Below are 15,508 nucleotides of genomic sequence, written 5' to 3' on the forward strand. Positions count from 1 at the left end.
CTGTTGCGTTTACGCTACCTTGGTCGGTGACAGGCAAGTGACTTTGAGCAACGCAGGCCATCAATTGAGTCACGTGATGCAGAGGTCACTGCGGGATGAGCGAAACCTTATAACTGCAGGTAGCCTGTAGGTTATCATCGTACTTCGTACCATTAGCAGCAAAGCGTCGCACAAGGCCATTGCTAACAAGAACGTAGTCGGGACGAAGATACAAACTGCAGACAATGTTTTCATTCATCGGCGTACTGAGGCGAAGCGCATATTCTACATTGGTTACCAGAATTTTGGAAAATAAAATAAAAACACATGGGTTTATTCAGAAACGGTGGAAATGATGCTTGATATTTACAGACACCGTTGACAGTTCTCTTTGGCATGTCAACATACAGCGTTGCCAGTTCTCTTTGTTATGCCAGCCAAAACATTCTTTAGTTTTCGGATAACGTGATCATTAAAAATCGCGTTTCTTAAAGTTAGTACATTGATGCAAATAAGCAATACTGTGGTCTATTTACGGCCCATGGCCTGCTCGACCAACTCCAGGGCAGCAAGGACCTTTTCTTCTTGAAGTCTTCGTCCGACAATCTGAAGACCTACAGGGGCTCCAGCAAACAATTCGGGGTCGTACAAGTCGTAAATGAACTGATCCTGTTCATTGACGGGCTTGTAAGCAAGATCCTTGGCGTCCTTGGAGGTGTCCGCGTTAGTGACGGGGAACACGACACCGGGGTAGTCGAGCATGTTCCAGTGGGAAGTGTAGCCCCAGTACTTCGATTGCTGATGCGGAGTGGCCGCGCCAAAACTGGCGGGACAGAGAATCACATCAACCTCGTCGCCGTCGTCGTCTGCGGTCGCATTCCAGACCTTCGCGTATGACGCGCGATACGCATCGCGGGTGTAGCACAACTGAATACCCGTTAGCTCGTGAACTGCTCATGGCCGCACCAGAACTTGACCGCTGGAAGCGGATGGATCAACAGAGCATTCAACTTACCTGCCAAAGTTCGGCCTGCGTCATGTTCTTCACACTGGGTTGCTCCTGTATGACCCATTTCGTGAGTGGAAGCACAGCGTCCCCGGCGCTCTCCAGACAGTCCAGCGTCTCGAGTCCGCCATCCGGCCAGTACAGTGCGGAGATGATCTCCCAGCTCTTCTTGTGCTCCAGCTTCTCGCAGTCCCAGTCCACAACACGCATGCCGGCCCTCTGACAAGCGGCGACCACTTCCTTGAGCGCGCGGGTTACGGGTGGATGGGGCTTGACGACGCCGTCCCACCACTGAACGGCAATCTTGAGCGGCTTGCTGAAAGTGTGAGGTGTCCATGGCATCGGTACAATGGAAGGATCCTTGCGCCATGGCTGCTTGGAGAGAATGACCCTCATGAGAAGCTCCATCGCCTTGCGGTCCACTGTCATTGGACCAGGTGTGCTGAAGATGGTCTCTCGGCCTGCCATGTGCCCGATCTGACCGGCGACAGTGATGCGCTTTGTTGAAGGCCTGAAACAGCAAGTTAGGCTCCGTTTGGAATTGCACACGATAGAGAGGTTCCCTACTTGAAGCCATAGATGCCAACAAAGGCAGAAGGGCAGCGAATGCTGCCACCGATGTCACCTCCAATACCCTGGCGTATATTAGCCAGCTGCCTCACCATGCAATCAAGGCATTTCAACAAAATGCGGCACTCACCAAAAGACTGCCACGCATAGCTATCAGAGCAGACTCTCCGCCGCTGCTCCCGCCAGCGGTCAGGTCGCGGTTGTAAGGGTTGTCGGTTCTCCCCCAGAGGTTGCTGACGGTCTCCAAATGCATGATCGTCTGCGGCTGTGTCGTCCGAGCGTAGAATACGCACCCCTCCTCCCAGAGATCATCGTACAACAGGTTGGAGCCGTGCTTGCGGTCGACCCAGGCGATCACCGAGGCCGTCGTGATCACATTCTCACCCACCATGCCGTGATGCTCCTTGGTCGAGATGGGGAGGCCGAAGAAGGCACCTTGCGGCTCAGGCAGTGCATCGAGGTGCTTGGCCCTGGCAATCGCTTGATCCCACATCAACTCCACCAGACAATTCGTCTGTTTTGTGGTTAGCGAGCTAGTTTACAATTTGGGCAGAGCAATCAAGCATGACTTGCCGCTGCGTGTGCAACCGCTGCCCGGCGCAGAAAGGCTCTTGTCACTTCCTCGACGGACACCTCTCTGGATTTAAGGATTGCCAGGAGCTCAAGAACATCGTACTTTTCGGTGAGCTCGATTTCTCGTGGTGTCAAAGTAGTACCTGGCAGCCCCAGACTGTTGCGGGGTAGCTCGGCAGGCAATCCTGTGAGTTTGGGCTCGAGCTTCGCCAGGCTAGCCTCGCGCCTTGCTCTGGCTCTCTCAATCTTTTGCTGAGGTGTCTCCATGTCGACTGTATCCGAGTAGTGGTGGTGGTTTACCAGGATAAAGACAGGTGCGTGGGGGTGGAGGGAGACGGAAGTAATAAAGTGTCACGGCCAAGCCACGTATTAATAGGCATTTACACTGGCTCAAGCTAAAAATCCGATGTCGGCTAATTGAATACTAAAATCAAACCCCCGCAAACATCGGGACTGTGAGGCGTCAATGGCAGCGAATTAGCCCGGTGTAACAATGAATACCTGTAGGTATCGGCGTTTACTCCGGGGTAGCGGAGTAGTGTTGCTGAGAGGGTCTCTGACTACTCCATCTACTCCATCCATCCAGGTACTAATTCGTAATCTTTTTACAGAGATATCGTTCCCGAACGTGTAATAGCAAGTTGATTAACCGTCCTGGCCAATACAAGCGGCGTACGCCAAATCAAGAATGGCCTGTTGCCGAAGATCCTGCCACTATGAATTCCGAAGCCGTCCCTACCTACCGGGTAGTACGCCCTCTGGCATTACAACTCTTTAAAACGGGCCGGGGCAGCGGTCTTAATAAATAAAGACCTCAACTAGCGGAGACCTCCCCGGGTGTTCCCCCGCAACATCCATGCTATGTACCTTGCTTCATCATGCCCCATAACTAATCATCCGTCGCCCATTTCCCAGGACAAGATGCAGCGAGCGAGAACAAGACTTGATCCACAACGAGCCCTAAGCTTTATCACACCAACTCCTACCAGCACAGCTTGTTTCAACTGTCGCGCTATCAGGCAGCGGTGCGCGGAAGTTTGTCCACAGTCAATGATTTGCTTGACAGAGCGGATGAAAAGGCCGTTTGCGACCAAGTCGTCAAGTTGCTTCTCTGCTCTAACCTTCTCCTGCTGGGGTAACATCCAGTGACTGCACCTTCATCTACCCCGCGACCTGATGAGCCCACGGTTCCACGTTGACACAGAAAGGGCATGGCATATAGGGTCGTGGTCCACCATAGTCCGGCCTGCGGCGGAAAGGATGCAGTGTCAGAAATAGCATCCGGAGCTGTCCTGGGATTTTACTGTCGTATTGTATTTTAATCGTCGTATCTTACCAAGCTGACTAGCTGCAAAATACGCTCCATCCCATCAACTCAAATACTCATTCCGTGTGACTCGTTCCGTCAGCCAATAAGGGCAGTAGGCTGGTCAGCCTATCTGCTGTCAGACTCGCAGCCGGCCTCTCTCCCTGTACATTTAAATCGACAAACACAATTTTGTTTTCAGCGTCCCTGTATATGGCTGCTTCTTTATTAAGTCAAATTGTCACTCAGCTTCCGCTATAATCTCGGCACCCAGGCCTTCCTCAACCTCATTCGCAAACTGGTCAACATAGAAAAATCTTGACATATAAAAACACCACCACCATCATGTCTTACTCCATCTACGACGCATCCATCGTCGCTGCGAAACACCTTCTCACAGCCCTCCAAGGCATCCTCGCCAAGGCCGAGGCGCACCCTGACGCAGCTTCGTTCCCCGATCGCCGCCTCGCCCCGGACATGCTACCCTTCTCCTTCCAAGTATGGTCCGTGTGCGCGCTCGCCGAGGCGCAGGCCTTGACGCTGCAGCAAAAGGAAGCCGTGAGGAAGGAGTACGAGGACGCGCCGCTGCCGACCTACGCCGCCATGCGCACGCGGATCGAGCAGGTTCTGGCGCTGCTGGAGGCTGTGGATCGCGACGCGGCGGTCGAGGCCGGGGGGAAGACGACGACGATTGATTTCAAGAGGTCTGTGGGGAAGAAGGAACTGACCGGCGCGGCATTTTGCGCTGGCGCGGCCATCCCGAACATGTACTTTCACACGACAATCGCATACGCGATTCTCAGAAACGCAGGCGTTGAGCTGGGCAAGTTCGACTACGTTGGACCGTTCTTCATGGGTAATATCGGCATGTAAATAGACAGACGCACCATTCGCCCAGTTATACTTAGATTGCTAAATTCTACCAGTTAAATCGTTTTATCGAGATGACGCTCTAATTTGTCCCACAACAAGCTATCATAATGCAACCGTCTAAAATGCGTTTTCCTGGCAATACTTCATGATGCGCCCGTATAGATCTCCGTTGCGAAGAGCCTGGTAAATATCCCCGGCCATGGTGCCGAGCGTCACGGGTGTCCTGCGGTCCTGAGAGACGTTATTGGCCTCGTGGTCCCCGTTGACCTCGTTGTCCCCGTTGACCCCATTGACTCTGCTCGGCCCAGCGGCCCCATTTGTGTTATTTACCAACCCATTGTGAGTCTCGTTGATACCCTCGCCCTCTACGGCTGGGCGCACCGCATCGTGTCCATGAACGCCGTTTCTCTTGCCACCGCTCGGGTTCCCGAGCGCCCGATCGCGCGCGACGGTCGGGTGGTCCTCGACGCCGCGCACAAACGGGACCGCCAGATCTCGCCGCACGTACTCGTACACCACCTTGGAGGCCGGGCTGATGAAGCGCGCTGTGCCGGGCCGCTCAAAGTACAGCGAGCGCGTGCGCTCGTGCGTGGAGAGGAGCGTGGTCGCAGCGGCGGCCTGAAAAGTCTGGAGTCGCGAGATGTCAGGCGCTGGATTGCTGGGTAGCAGTAGCCCGAGAAGGTCGCCGAGGGATTCCCGCGCGGCGACGGTGGCTCGCTCAGCAGCGGCAAGACAACACAGTTGCGTCCATCTCTGGAGCAGCACCGTTGCGATTTTGCTCGAAAGATCTGCGGCTTGTTCCTGAGGCAGCGTCAATGTCTCTTTGGCGACCAGCACTATCTCTTTGGTAAAGGTCGTCTCAAATTCGAGCATCATGCAGCGCAGGTCAAGTGCCTGGCAGAGGACGAAGATATAGGCCGCTGCCATCAGGGACGCCACTTCAATCGCCTCGAGCGCATATCGTGCCGCGACCAGGGCCATTGAGTTGACCGCCTGATTCGCCATTTCCGCGGTCTGCACATGGGTGCTGACTGGGTGTGCGAGATAACCAAGCTCAGACATATACGCCGCCATGCTAATGTCGAAGCCTTTGCAGAGAAACGAGGCGCCTGGGTCGTCGGGGCTGAGGTTGGGAGGCAGTCCCCTGCTTGTCGCGTGATTGATCATCTCAGAGCTCTGCGCAAACATGAGACGGCCCAGGTTCTGCAGCACAGTCATGACCTTTTCCATGGCCGATGTGATGGCCATGGCCTGGAAGTTTCCACCTTGGAAGATCTTACCGCCGTCTACATCAATCAGGGGATTGTCGGTCGTTGAGTTGATCTCAACAGTCACTTGCTTGGTCGCTAACAAGAGATCCTCAAGCTGCGGTCCGATCCACTGCGGCGCTGTTCGCAGACTATATCGATCCTGCGCCAGACCAACCTTGGATGACGTCTCGTCGGACGAAATCTTGGACCCGACAAGAAACTTGTGGATATTCCGAGCTGCCTCAATCTGACCTCTGTGAGGACGAACAGACGAAATGAATTCGTCATAGTTGGCGGCGGTCCCCGCCAGCGCCTCCGTCCCCATGGCAGTAAGAAGTTGCACCAAGACGGCTAGCTGGTTGGCTTGATGGACGACAAGACAAGCCGTTGCGCAACTTGCTGCAGTACCATTGGTGATACCAAGTCCCTCCTTGGCCTGCAAGCTTATAGGGTTCATCTTGGCCATGGCCAAGGCCTCGTTGCTTGGTAGAATACGCGGTCCTCCGGGCAGACCATCGGTACGGATAAAAATGTCGGGATTGCCCTCGACTGCGCCGGAAATGTATGACAGCGTAGATAAATCGCCCGACGCTGAGATGCTTCCTCGGATTGGCACTACCGGTGTCATATTGAGATGTAAGAGTCTTGTTATATGCCGGATGACGTTGAGACGAACACCCGAATGGCCGCGCATGAGCGAATTACATCGTATCAACATCATTGCCCTCACAATGGGAACTGGCAATGCATGACTGCGAAGGAGCTGGCTCTGTTTATGGTCGCCATCTGTAGTGCCAGTCTTGTCGCTCGGCAGCAAGATGCCAACATTCTGTAGCTGGACTAAGGCGCTCTGCAGGAGCGCGAAATCGAGTGTGCGGGTGTCTGCACTCCCTCCAAAGCCCGTGTTGACCCCGTAGACCGTAGCACCGCTGCTGAGTTGCTTTTCCAGAAACTGAACACTGTCGCCGACTCTTTTTAGCGTATCCTCATCTTCTGTTAACACTGGCGTGATGCCATGCCTAGCCAATTCGTCAGTGAAGTTTGCAATAATATGGTAAGAGATGTACACACAAGGCCACAGCTATGACTTCGGCTATTGAAAGGTGTCGACCATCTATGGAAACGCCAGGCGACTTTTTTGACGATAACACACGATTGATATCTGCCCAGTCGAAACATGCGGCCAGTAGGTGAGGCTGTATTGTGCTCGGCATCTCATTGGGTGCGCAGGCAATCGCAAGGCTGTGTGTCTCATGAGCATGCACTCATACCATTTCGTGAGCGGCCTATGTATTCTTGCCGGAAGAAATAATTGCCGAGCCAGCTGTTATTGTTATTGCACGTCTGACTGCGGGGACACGGCTCCTTTTATGATGAGACAGGCAAGAGAGGTGGCGCTGTGGTCGGACTCGGACCATCGACTTATTGCGTGCGCATCCGTAGAACCGATGATTCAACGATATGCCGGGTTAGCTCGGACTGTCTCTTTAAGAATGAAACAGCCGCATCTCCCTGGGTATGCTGATAACCCCCCGATAGGCAATCGAACGACTTCTCCACGCGGCGTTTCTTGATCCGATTTGGATTCCTTCATTTGTCTTCGTTTGTCGACACACAAATTAACAGGAGGTTACGAAAATCGATATCGATATCGAAATGCAAAATCCCTACGCCTTGGAATAGTCCCCCTAGTCTGCCGCCGGGTCATCTTGCATAGGGATCAGCTTGATATTGGTCGCACTTGTGAATCGGTTCGCAGAATGGTGCCGCACAGGGGAAGGAAGCTCTGCCGCGGTGGGACGCAACCACAATCTATGACGCGAGCGATTGCTCATAGCAGCAAGTTGATGGATTGGATGATCTCCTGTGGTATTTGTCCAAGTTCGCATCTACTCAAGCGGCCTTTGCTGCACTATCCGAATACTAGGAGGCCAACGGATTTCAAGATGCTAGCAAGAGGCTTGATGGCGACGAGTCGTCATTCACCGAGCTGGGGAAGGGGGTCTGTTTTCGATGACATGTTCAAGTGTGGTTAATTCGGATTTTGATGGACTGTAGACCATATCAGAATAATTTGTTGGATTGACAAATGATAAATGCCAGCGTTTGTATGTGTAGTAAAAGCAGGCCCAGCCAGTAAACCTGTGCCCCTGGAGAGAACCAGAACCACCCATGGTCCGTGCACGACGGCGAGAAAAGGCGGCAACCAATTTTTTGGAGCTCCGAAGAAGAGCTTCGACAGCCCCGCGGTGACGACCCTCGGACAACCGCCTCAACCGGATTCTCGAGAAATTCGCATCAGCACGTCCATTTCTGACAGTCAGGACACGGCGTATTTCGCAAAGCACCGCCATCATGTCGTTCGGAGGCCAAACTCCCACCATCATCGTCCTCAAGGAGGGTAAGTCGCTACCCCCACCGCCCGCTTCCACACAGAAAACCACACACAATCTAGGCAGCGCCGCTGTCCTCGACGATGCCATCGCCGTGCGCCTTCACACCGCCGCTCCCTGGCTAACTTGCGATTCTCCTTCTCAGGCACGGATACCTCTCAGGGTAAGGGACAAGTCATCTCCAACATCAATGCTTGTCTCGCCGTGCAGTCCACGATAAAGTCGACCCTTGGTCCGTACGGTGGCGATCTGCTCATGGTGGCCGAAAATGGGCAACAGACCATTACCAATGACGGCGCCACTGTCATGAAGGTTGGTAACAAGTTCCGCTGGTTGAGATGTGGTATGACCCACGCCACCGTGCATTTCTAATCCGTGGCAGCTCCTCGACATCGTTCACCCCGCCGCCCGCATCCTCGTCGACATTGCACGATCGCAAGACGCGGAAGTTGGCGACGGCACCACCTCAGTTGTCGTCTTTGCCGGCGAAATCCTCAAGGAAGTCAAGGAGCATGTGGAACAGGGGGTCAGCTCACAAATCATCATCAAGGGTCTGCGGAGAGCCTCCAAGCTTGCCGTCAACAAAATTAAAGAGATTGCCCTCACCACCGACGACGCCAACCAACGTGATACCCTCGAAAAGCTGGCTGCTACCGCCATGACCAGCAAGCTTATTAAGCGCAATACTGAATTCTTCACAAAGAGTAGGCTCCCTCGTATCCCTCCCTGGTTGTCACTTGCTAATAATTCCAAGTGGTTGTCGATGCCGTCCTCTCCCTCGACCAAGACGATCTCGACCACAAGTTGATTGGCATCAAGAAGATTCCCGGCGGTTCCCTCACTGAATCCCGCTTCGTTAATGGTGTCGCTTTCAAGAAGACCTTCTCGTACGCCGGTTTCGAGCAGCAGCCCAAGGCCTTCAAGAAGCCCAAGATTGTCTGTCTCCACGTTGAGCTTGAGCTCAAGGCCGAAAAGGACAATGCTGAAGTCCGTGTCGAGCAGGTCTCTGACTACCAGGCCATTGTCGATGCCGAGTGGCAAATCATCTATAAGAAGCTTGAGGCTATTGCAGCCACTGGCGCCAAGGTCGTCCTCTCCAAGTCCCCCATTGGCGATCTTGCGACCCAGTACTTCGCCGACCGCGATATCTTTTGCGCCGGCCGTGTGACCGCTCAGGATATGGAGCGCGTCGTTCAGGCCACAGGCGCCGTCGTACAGTCGACCTGCTCTGATATTCTACCTGAGCACCTCGGTACCTGCGGCGTCTTCGAGGAGCGACAGATTGGCGGCGAGCGATTCAACTTTTTTGAAGACTGCCCCGAATCAAAGACCTGCACATTGGTGCTGCGTGGTGGTGCTGAGCAATTCATCGCCGAGGTCGAGCGCTCGCTGCACGACGCCATTATGATTGTCAAGCGCGCCATCAAGAACCGCATGGTTGTCGGTGGCGGTGGCGCCGTCGAGATGGAGGTCTCTGCCCACCTACACCAGTATGCGGACAAGAACATCCAGCACAAGGAGCAGGCCATCATCAAGGCCTTTGCCAAGGCTCTGGAAGTGATCCCCCGCCAGCTGTGCGACAACGCCGGCTTCGACGCCACCGACATCCTCAACAAGCTGCGTGTGGAGCACCGCAAGGGCGCGACTTGGGCCGGCGTCGACTTCCAGAACGAGGGCGTGACCGACATGGTGAAGCGCTTCGTCTGGGAGCCCGCCCTGGTCAAGATCAACGCCATCCAGGCCGCCACCGAGGCCAGCTGCCTGATCCTCAGCGTTGACGAGACCATCAGGAACCAGGAGAGCGAGAAGCCACAGGCCCCCGGCGCGCTGCCCCCGGGCGCGGCACAGCGTGCGGTCAGAGGACGCGGACGCGGCATGCCTCGCAGGTAAAGCAAAACTTCAAAAGGAAATGGAAATTGGGAAGGTCTTGCGGTGCTAAGACACAAAAATATGGTTCGTAAAAAAGCATTGTGAGGAGGTCTGGCTCTGTGAGATACCTAGAATACATAAGCTCTTTAGATTTTATGGAGAACTGGCTTCCGAAAGGAGCATGTTGAAAGTAATTAATGCTGTCTGTGTTGCTGAGATTTATGTGCTGCTTGTTTATGTATCTACCGACTGTCATGTCCGTTTCAACGGCGGGGTATCATGTAAGAACTGCAAAGAAAGCCATCCAATTCCCGTGCCACGGCGCCTCACCCCCATCCCCTCGTGTCCCGCAATAGCGAATCATCCAAGTCATTCATGTCCTCATCCGCGTGTCCAACACCCGGCGCCGCCGCGCCCTCCTCACCAGCATCCCCGTCGGTCCCTCCACCGTCCTTCTCCAGCTTCTCCAGCACCACGCCCACGCCCACACCCACCACGTCCTCGTCCTCATCCTCCGCGCCGTGAGCAATCAGCATCTCCAAGTCACGGTCCACGGCCGCCGCGCGGCGCTCGCTCTCCGCGGCAGCCGCGGCGGCGGCAGCCCCGCCGTCGTCCTCGGTCGCGTGAAGCAGCGCCTGGAAGTCGGCGTGCGGGTGGTACCCGTCAAACGCGTGGTGGATGCCATCCTCGTGCGCGTGGTCCTGGTCGTCGTGTTGATGGTGGTGGTTCATGATTCGCGGGTCGATGGGTTGGTAGTTGGCATCGACGTCGTCCTCGTGCTGGTGATGGCTGTGCAGGAAGCCGGCAGCGGCGGTGGCGCCATCGCCGCCGCCGTGAAGCAGCGTCGTCTGCGAGGGCCGCACGACGGAGATGTCGCTCGGGTTGGCGTACGGCCCGAGATGAGGGTGATGATCATGGTGGAGGAGCGGGTTGACGGCCTCGGGGAGCAGCAGCGTGCTGTTGGCGTGATGTGCGCGCAGGCCCAGCACGCGCTCGTGGTGGTCGACGGTGAGGGAGGACGACGCTGACGGGTGCCGGGGAGGTCCCGACTGCGAGCGTGCGAGGGCTACCGCCGCCGCTGCTGCTGCGGTTGATGTCGAACCGGTGTCGGTCGCGTCCGGAGACGGTGAGCGGGACCTCTTGACACCCGCTACCGGTGTCGTCGGCTTCGACGTCGCCGCCACCCGCCCGCCGTTGGTCGCCGCGTTGTTGTTGCTGTTGTTGTTGTTGCTGCTGCCCGGCGCTTTGGCAAGCTCCTTGCATTCCTTGCAGAGGCGGATCACGTCGCTGACCGTCTCCTTGATCCTGCTCCAGTGGTACTTCTCCGCGATGACGGCCGTTGTCTTGTTGATGCCGCCGTGGTGCACGCTATGCGTCGCGCGCGCAATGTCGTACTGCCTCGCCGGGTCTGACACCACCAGCTTGTCCTTGAGCATCAGCGTGTCGCCGTCGTCGAGCAGCTTGTAGTGCGTCGCCGCCGACCGCAGGCGGCTCTTCTCCGCCCGATCCGCGCCTTCCGGGTACCGTCCGAACTTGAGGTAGTAGCGGATCTTGTCGAAGCGCTCCTCACTCACCACGAGCGCGCCATCCTCGCCGCCGCCACCTTCGTCGCCGTCGTCGCGCGGCGGCGGCAGGTCCCGCCCGTAGATGATGGCGTCGACGAGCCGGTCCGGGTGGCTGCGCAGGTTGCCGCAGCCCTTGACGCGGCCGATGCGCTTGAATCCGAGCGCGTCCCAGATGCGGCACGAGGCCACGTTGGTCTCGTAGACGAGGTTGAAGACGCTGTACGTATACCCCAGCCGCGGCGCCCAGTCAATGTACGACTCGCCCATCAGCCGCCCGACGCCGCGGTTGCGCGAGGCGTCCGTCACCAGCAACCCGCCGTTGCACACGTGGCTGCTGCGGCCCGGGTAGTTGGGCTTGATGTAGAAGCTGCCGAGGCAGTCCCGTGCCCAGTCGTGCGAGTCTGGGATCGCGGTGCCACCGCCGCCGCCGCTCTCGTCGCCGCCAAAGTCGCCCAGCAGCATCACGGCGCCAAAGTTTTGGAACCAGTGCGCCGCGAAGCCCGCCGGCGTGAACGGCTCCATCATCGGGTACGTGTCGCCGCCCTCAATCTCCCGGTTGATCTGCCCGCAAAGGTAATTGATGAGCGACTCCGGCACCTGCCGCTCCACCGAGACGATGGGCAATATGGTTGCAACTGTCTGCCGGTCCCGCAGCGTCACGCGCCGCGGCACGATGCTATCCGGCAGTGCTGCACCGGGGTCCGGGAACGGAGGCTGCCCGGAGACGCGGTAGATGGTGGGGCTGGCCGGGTCGTCGACGACGGCCGGCATGACTGCGGGTGAAGCTGGAGCAGCACAGCCGTTTTTCTCTGACGCTGCCTGTGCTTTGTTTTATTGAGATAGCCTTCCGCTTTCCTGATTAGGCTATAGTCTCTTATTATTAATTTTCTGGTCTGAAGACATCTCGTGGGGACAGTGACTTACACGGGGCTGAAGCGGCACTCGGATGTGCGGTTCGTTGCCGAGTACGGCGAAGTGGCGTCTGCTGTAGAACAAATGCCACAGGCCCGGTCGCTGGCAGGCCACTACAGTAAACTGCTGCACGACCGAGCAACTAACTGCAGTGCACCGTGCCTTCGGACGACACTAATGAGGACCCTGACACCTGGTTTGAGAGCTGCGGTGGTGTTCTGAAATGTGCTTGCTTTCTTGGCCTTGGATGTGGTGGTAAGGGAAATGCGCAGGACCAGATTTTACGCTGGTGTTTCAGGCATTCCGTGATCGGAACAGGATTATATATTCTCCGCCACTTTCCTGCCTCACCTAACCAGTCGGGAGAGCCAACTTACATGAGAAGAGAAAATAAAAAAATGAATAATAGGAAATGTATAAAGACTTGAAATAGGGAAGTCGCGAATAGTGCTTGTGGGCGATGAGTCCAGACAATCACTCTTAGCCGCTGTCAGGGCAGACCCAGCACAAGCAGGCATGAACAATAAGAGGTACAACGAACTGCGACAGAGTTATACAGCCATTCAATTGTATAGGCTGTCCGTGCTGGATATTCTATTATACATTCGCGGTTTACCACTTTCTTCCCTTATTTCTTGGTATTTTGTACACCGCAGAGTCTACTTGCGAATCTCTGCAATCTCCGCCTCAAGCGCCGCGGCGTGGCCCTTGACTGCGTCCAAACCGGCCGCGATCTCGCCGGCCTTGGCCGCCAGGTCCGCAGCAGACGCCTCAATCTCCACGGCAGACTCTTGCAAGGACGCCTCTGCCATCATGTTGACCATGTCCGCCTCGCTGACCGACCTGGCGGCGCCGTCGTGCTCGGTCTTCAGTATCTCCAGCTCCTCCTCGGTGAAGCCCACCAGGTTGGCCTGCATGCGGCCCATGACCTCCTTGCGCTGCTGCACGGCCGCCTTGATGTCCTTGCGGATCTGGCTCGCCAGTGACGGCGGCGTCTGCCACGTCACGTTGCCGTTCTTGGCCTCGGCGAGACGACGCTGCTGGCCACGCTGGCCGGCGCGGCCCAGGACGCCACCGATGACGGCAGTAGAGCGTAGACTATGCGTGAATTAGTTGCGTCCTTTTTTTATCAAGGCCATCAGCGTAGCAAGTGACGTACCTGTCGTCGTTGGCGGGGATCGTATATGATACCCATGTCGGGTTCGCATTGGTATCAATGACGCCAATGGTAGGCACGTTGGCCAGGCCGCATTCGTACAGCAGCGTATAATTTTCCATGGGGTTCAAGCAGACGACCAGGTCTGGCACCAGAGGGCGCGCGCTGTTCTTGTAGATGTCGAACCCCTCCAGCTCCCCGTCCTTGCCGTCGACGACCTTGACTCCCTTGTTCTTGAGGATCACGTCGCGGTTCGTGATGCTGCCCGGAATCCACTTCGTGTACAGGTGGCACGCGCCGGCCAGCTCGGCCGCGCGCGTCACAATCTCCATCTGGCCCGGCCGGTTGCCGACGAAGAGGACCAGACCGCCGCGGTACGCCACGTCCTCGACGACGCGAGCCGCGCGGCGCAAGTGCGCGGCCGTGGCCTCGAGCGAGATGATGTGGATGCCCTGGCGCGCGCCATAGATGTAGCGGGCGTTAGCCGGGTTCCAGAGCGACGTGTTGTGACCCATGTGCGTCTGCGAGGCCATGAGCAGCTCGAGCGAGACGTCCTCGGGCGCCGGCGGGTTCGCGATCAGCTCCGCGGGCACGTAGCGGCGCTCGAGCCGCGTGCCCGTCGACCGCGTCGACCGCTGCACCCGCTCAAACTCGGCGTACTGCTCCTTGGGGGTGAGCTCGCGGCCGCCGCCGACCGCGTGCGCCCGCGTCCACGCCGCAACGCGGTGCTCGTGGCCCGTGTTAGTAGTCAGGCTGATGGAGGCGTTGTCGCGCCGCTGCTTCTTCTTGGACGCCGAGAAGAGCTTCGGGGGCGAGGACTGCTCCGGCTGGGCAGAGGGCCATGCGTGTGTCGTCGTTGTCGTCTCGGTCGGAGTTGTCGTGAGATGGCGCATGAGGACGGAGCGGGTAACAGGGGCGGCCAATTGGCGGCGGCCTGGCGGAACAAGTCAGTACGGCGATGCCGAGTTGGTTCAATCGTGAAGCTCAAGCACTCACCATGCCGCACTGCAGCGCTGCGTATTACCATTTTTGCGTTGCTGTGCTCTTAAGTTGCCTCGTAATTGCCGTGGCCGTTTGACGACAGCCAAATTTTAGGACTGTTCGGGCCACAGACGACCATCCGGACCCAGAATTTTCCGGCCCGCTTATAGCTCAGCATCATCAGTGTCAAGTTAATTATTAAATTTGCATCAATGGGTGAGCAGCCACGAGATGGAATTATAGATACCGATTTAATATTTTGGTATTTACTTATGCGAGTTATTGGAATTTTACCTGTTATCGCACGACTCGATACAAACTATTCCAGTTGACGGGAACCCGACCAACATTCAAGCAAGTAAAGCAAAGCAGTTGACATTTCGCTTATACTGCTGCTGATCATGAACGACTATAGCTCTCGCATAATCAGCCGACAACTGCGTAGTTAGCTCGTGGGAAAATGATGGCGATGCATTGGTACAGGTACCCAGCTTGTGACTTGTGATGATAGTGCCAGGTAAAATACAAATTGACGACCATAATTAATTGCACACAGCCTATAGTCAAACACTTACTCAAAAAAGCATAGATAGGATCATCTCACAAATACTCACAGCCATATTAGCTCATCTTGCAATACCTCCTGGGCCATCATGAGATACCGCCCGTTAAAAGACGACTAGCTCTGCGTACCTCGTAGTAGCCTGATACTTGTCGTACCCTACACCTTTGAACTTTTTGCAATCATCTTACCCAAGGCTGTCTCTTAAAAAAAAGGTTTGCGAACAGGCAGTTAACTTGTTGCGTCCAAAGTTTCAAGTGACGTTTTTCCAATATATGACATATTGCATCATATGTCGCTAGGGACGTTGCACATGTAAACATTGCGAGCGACGGAGTAAGACCACATGCAGCCAGGGCCAGCGGCCGATCAAAGTCAAGCAAGACCGGGCCGCATGGTGTCTAGCGAGGTACGAGACTAATTCTTTTGACGTGGATATTTTGTCTTGATGTCCCCCTTCCTCAAGCTTCACACTGTCCTGTGATGTTTTGTGATGTGTTGAGATGCGCACGA

General features: G+C 56.0%; 6 protein-coding genes across 6 annotated transcripts; 2 read left to right on the forward strand and 4 right to left on the reverse strand.

Moving 5' to 3' along the window:
* Positions 1 to 507: 507 nt before the first annotated feature.
* Positions 508 to 2,395, reverse strand: ISF_07641 (acetamidase; the record flags this gene model as incomplete). The annotated part of the gene is made up of 5 exons (XM_018851244.1): positions 508 to 906; positions 995 to 1,496; positions 1,553 to 1,620; positions 1,686 to 2,069; positions 2,174 to 2,395. 5 exons carry the CDS (start codon positions 2,393 to 2,395, stop codon positions 508 to 510), a joined length of 1,575 nt encoding a protein of 524 aa, XP_018701554.1.
* Positions 2,396 to 3,779: 1,384 nt separating this feature from the next.
* ISF_07642 (hypothetical protein) lies at positions 3,780 to 4,307 on the forward strand (the record flags this gene model as incomplete). Its single annotated transcript, XM_018851245.1, has 1 exon — positions 3,780 to 4,307. The coding sequence occupies one exon, from the start codon at positions 3,780 to 3,782 to the stop codon at positions 4,305 to 4,307; it is 528 nt and encodes a 175-aa protein (XP_018701555.1).
* A 117-nt stretch (positions 4,308 to 4,424) lies between these two features.
* ISF_07643 (L-Aspartase-like protein) lies at positions 4,425 to 6,185 on the reverse strand (the record flags this gene model as incomplete). Its single annotated transcript, XM_018851246.1, has 1 exon — positions 4,425 to 6,185. The coding sequence occupies one exon, from the start codon at positions 6,183 to 6,185 to the stop codon at positions 4,425 to 4,427; it is 1,761 nt and encodes a 586-aa protein (XP_018701556.1).
* Positions 6,186 to 7,912: 1,727 nt separating this feature from the next.
* Positions 7,913 to 9,840, forward strand: ISF_07644 (T-complex protein 1 subunit eta; the record flags this gene model as incomplete). Its single annotated transcript, XM_018851247.1, has 5 exons — positions 7,913 to 7,958; positions 8,013 to 8,113; positions 8,161 to 8,262; positions 8,333 to 8,654; positions 8,705 to 9,840. 5 exons carry the CDS (start codon positions 7,913 to 7,915, stop codon positions 9,838 to 9,840), a joined length of 1,707 nt encoding a protein of 568 aa, XP_018701557.1.
* A 305-nt stretch (positions 9,841 to 10,145) lies between these two features.
* On the reverse strand, positions 10,146 to 12,155 carry ISF_07645 (histone acetyltransferase Spt10; the record flags this gene model as incomplete). The annotated part of the gene is made up of 1 exon (XM_018851248.1): positions 10,146 to 12,155. One exon carries the CDS (start codon positions 12,153 to 12,155, stop codon positions 10,146 to 10,148), a length of 2,010 nt encoding a protein of 669 aa, XP_018701558.1.
* An 800-nt stretch (positions 12,156 to 12,955) lies between these two features.
* ISF_07646 (37S ribosomal protein MRP4) lies at positions 12,956 to 14,479 on the reverse strand (the record flags this gene model as incomplete). Its single annotated transcript, XM_018851249.1, has 3 exons — positions 12,956 to 13,394; positions 13,456 to 14,386; positions 14,449 to 14,479. The coding sequence occupies 3 exons, from the start codon at positions 14,477 to 14,479 to the stop codon at positions 12,956 to 12,958; spliced, it is 1,401 nt and encodes a 466-aa protein (XP_018701559.1).
* Positions 14,480 to 15,508: the final 1,029 nt, after the last annotated feature.

The sequence above is a fragment of the Cordyceps fumosorosea genome, assembly GCF_001636725.1.
Source record: "Cordyceps fumosorosea ARSEF 2679 chromosome Unknown scaffold_23, whole genome shotgun sequence".
Taxonomy (NCBI): Eukaryota; Fungi; Ascomycota; class Sordariomycetes; order Hypocreales; family Cordycipitaceae; genus Cordyceps; species Cordyceps fumosorosea.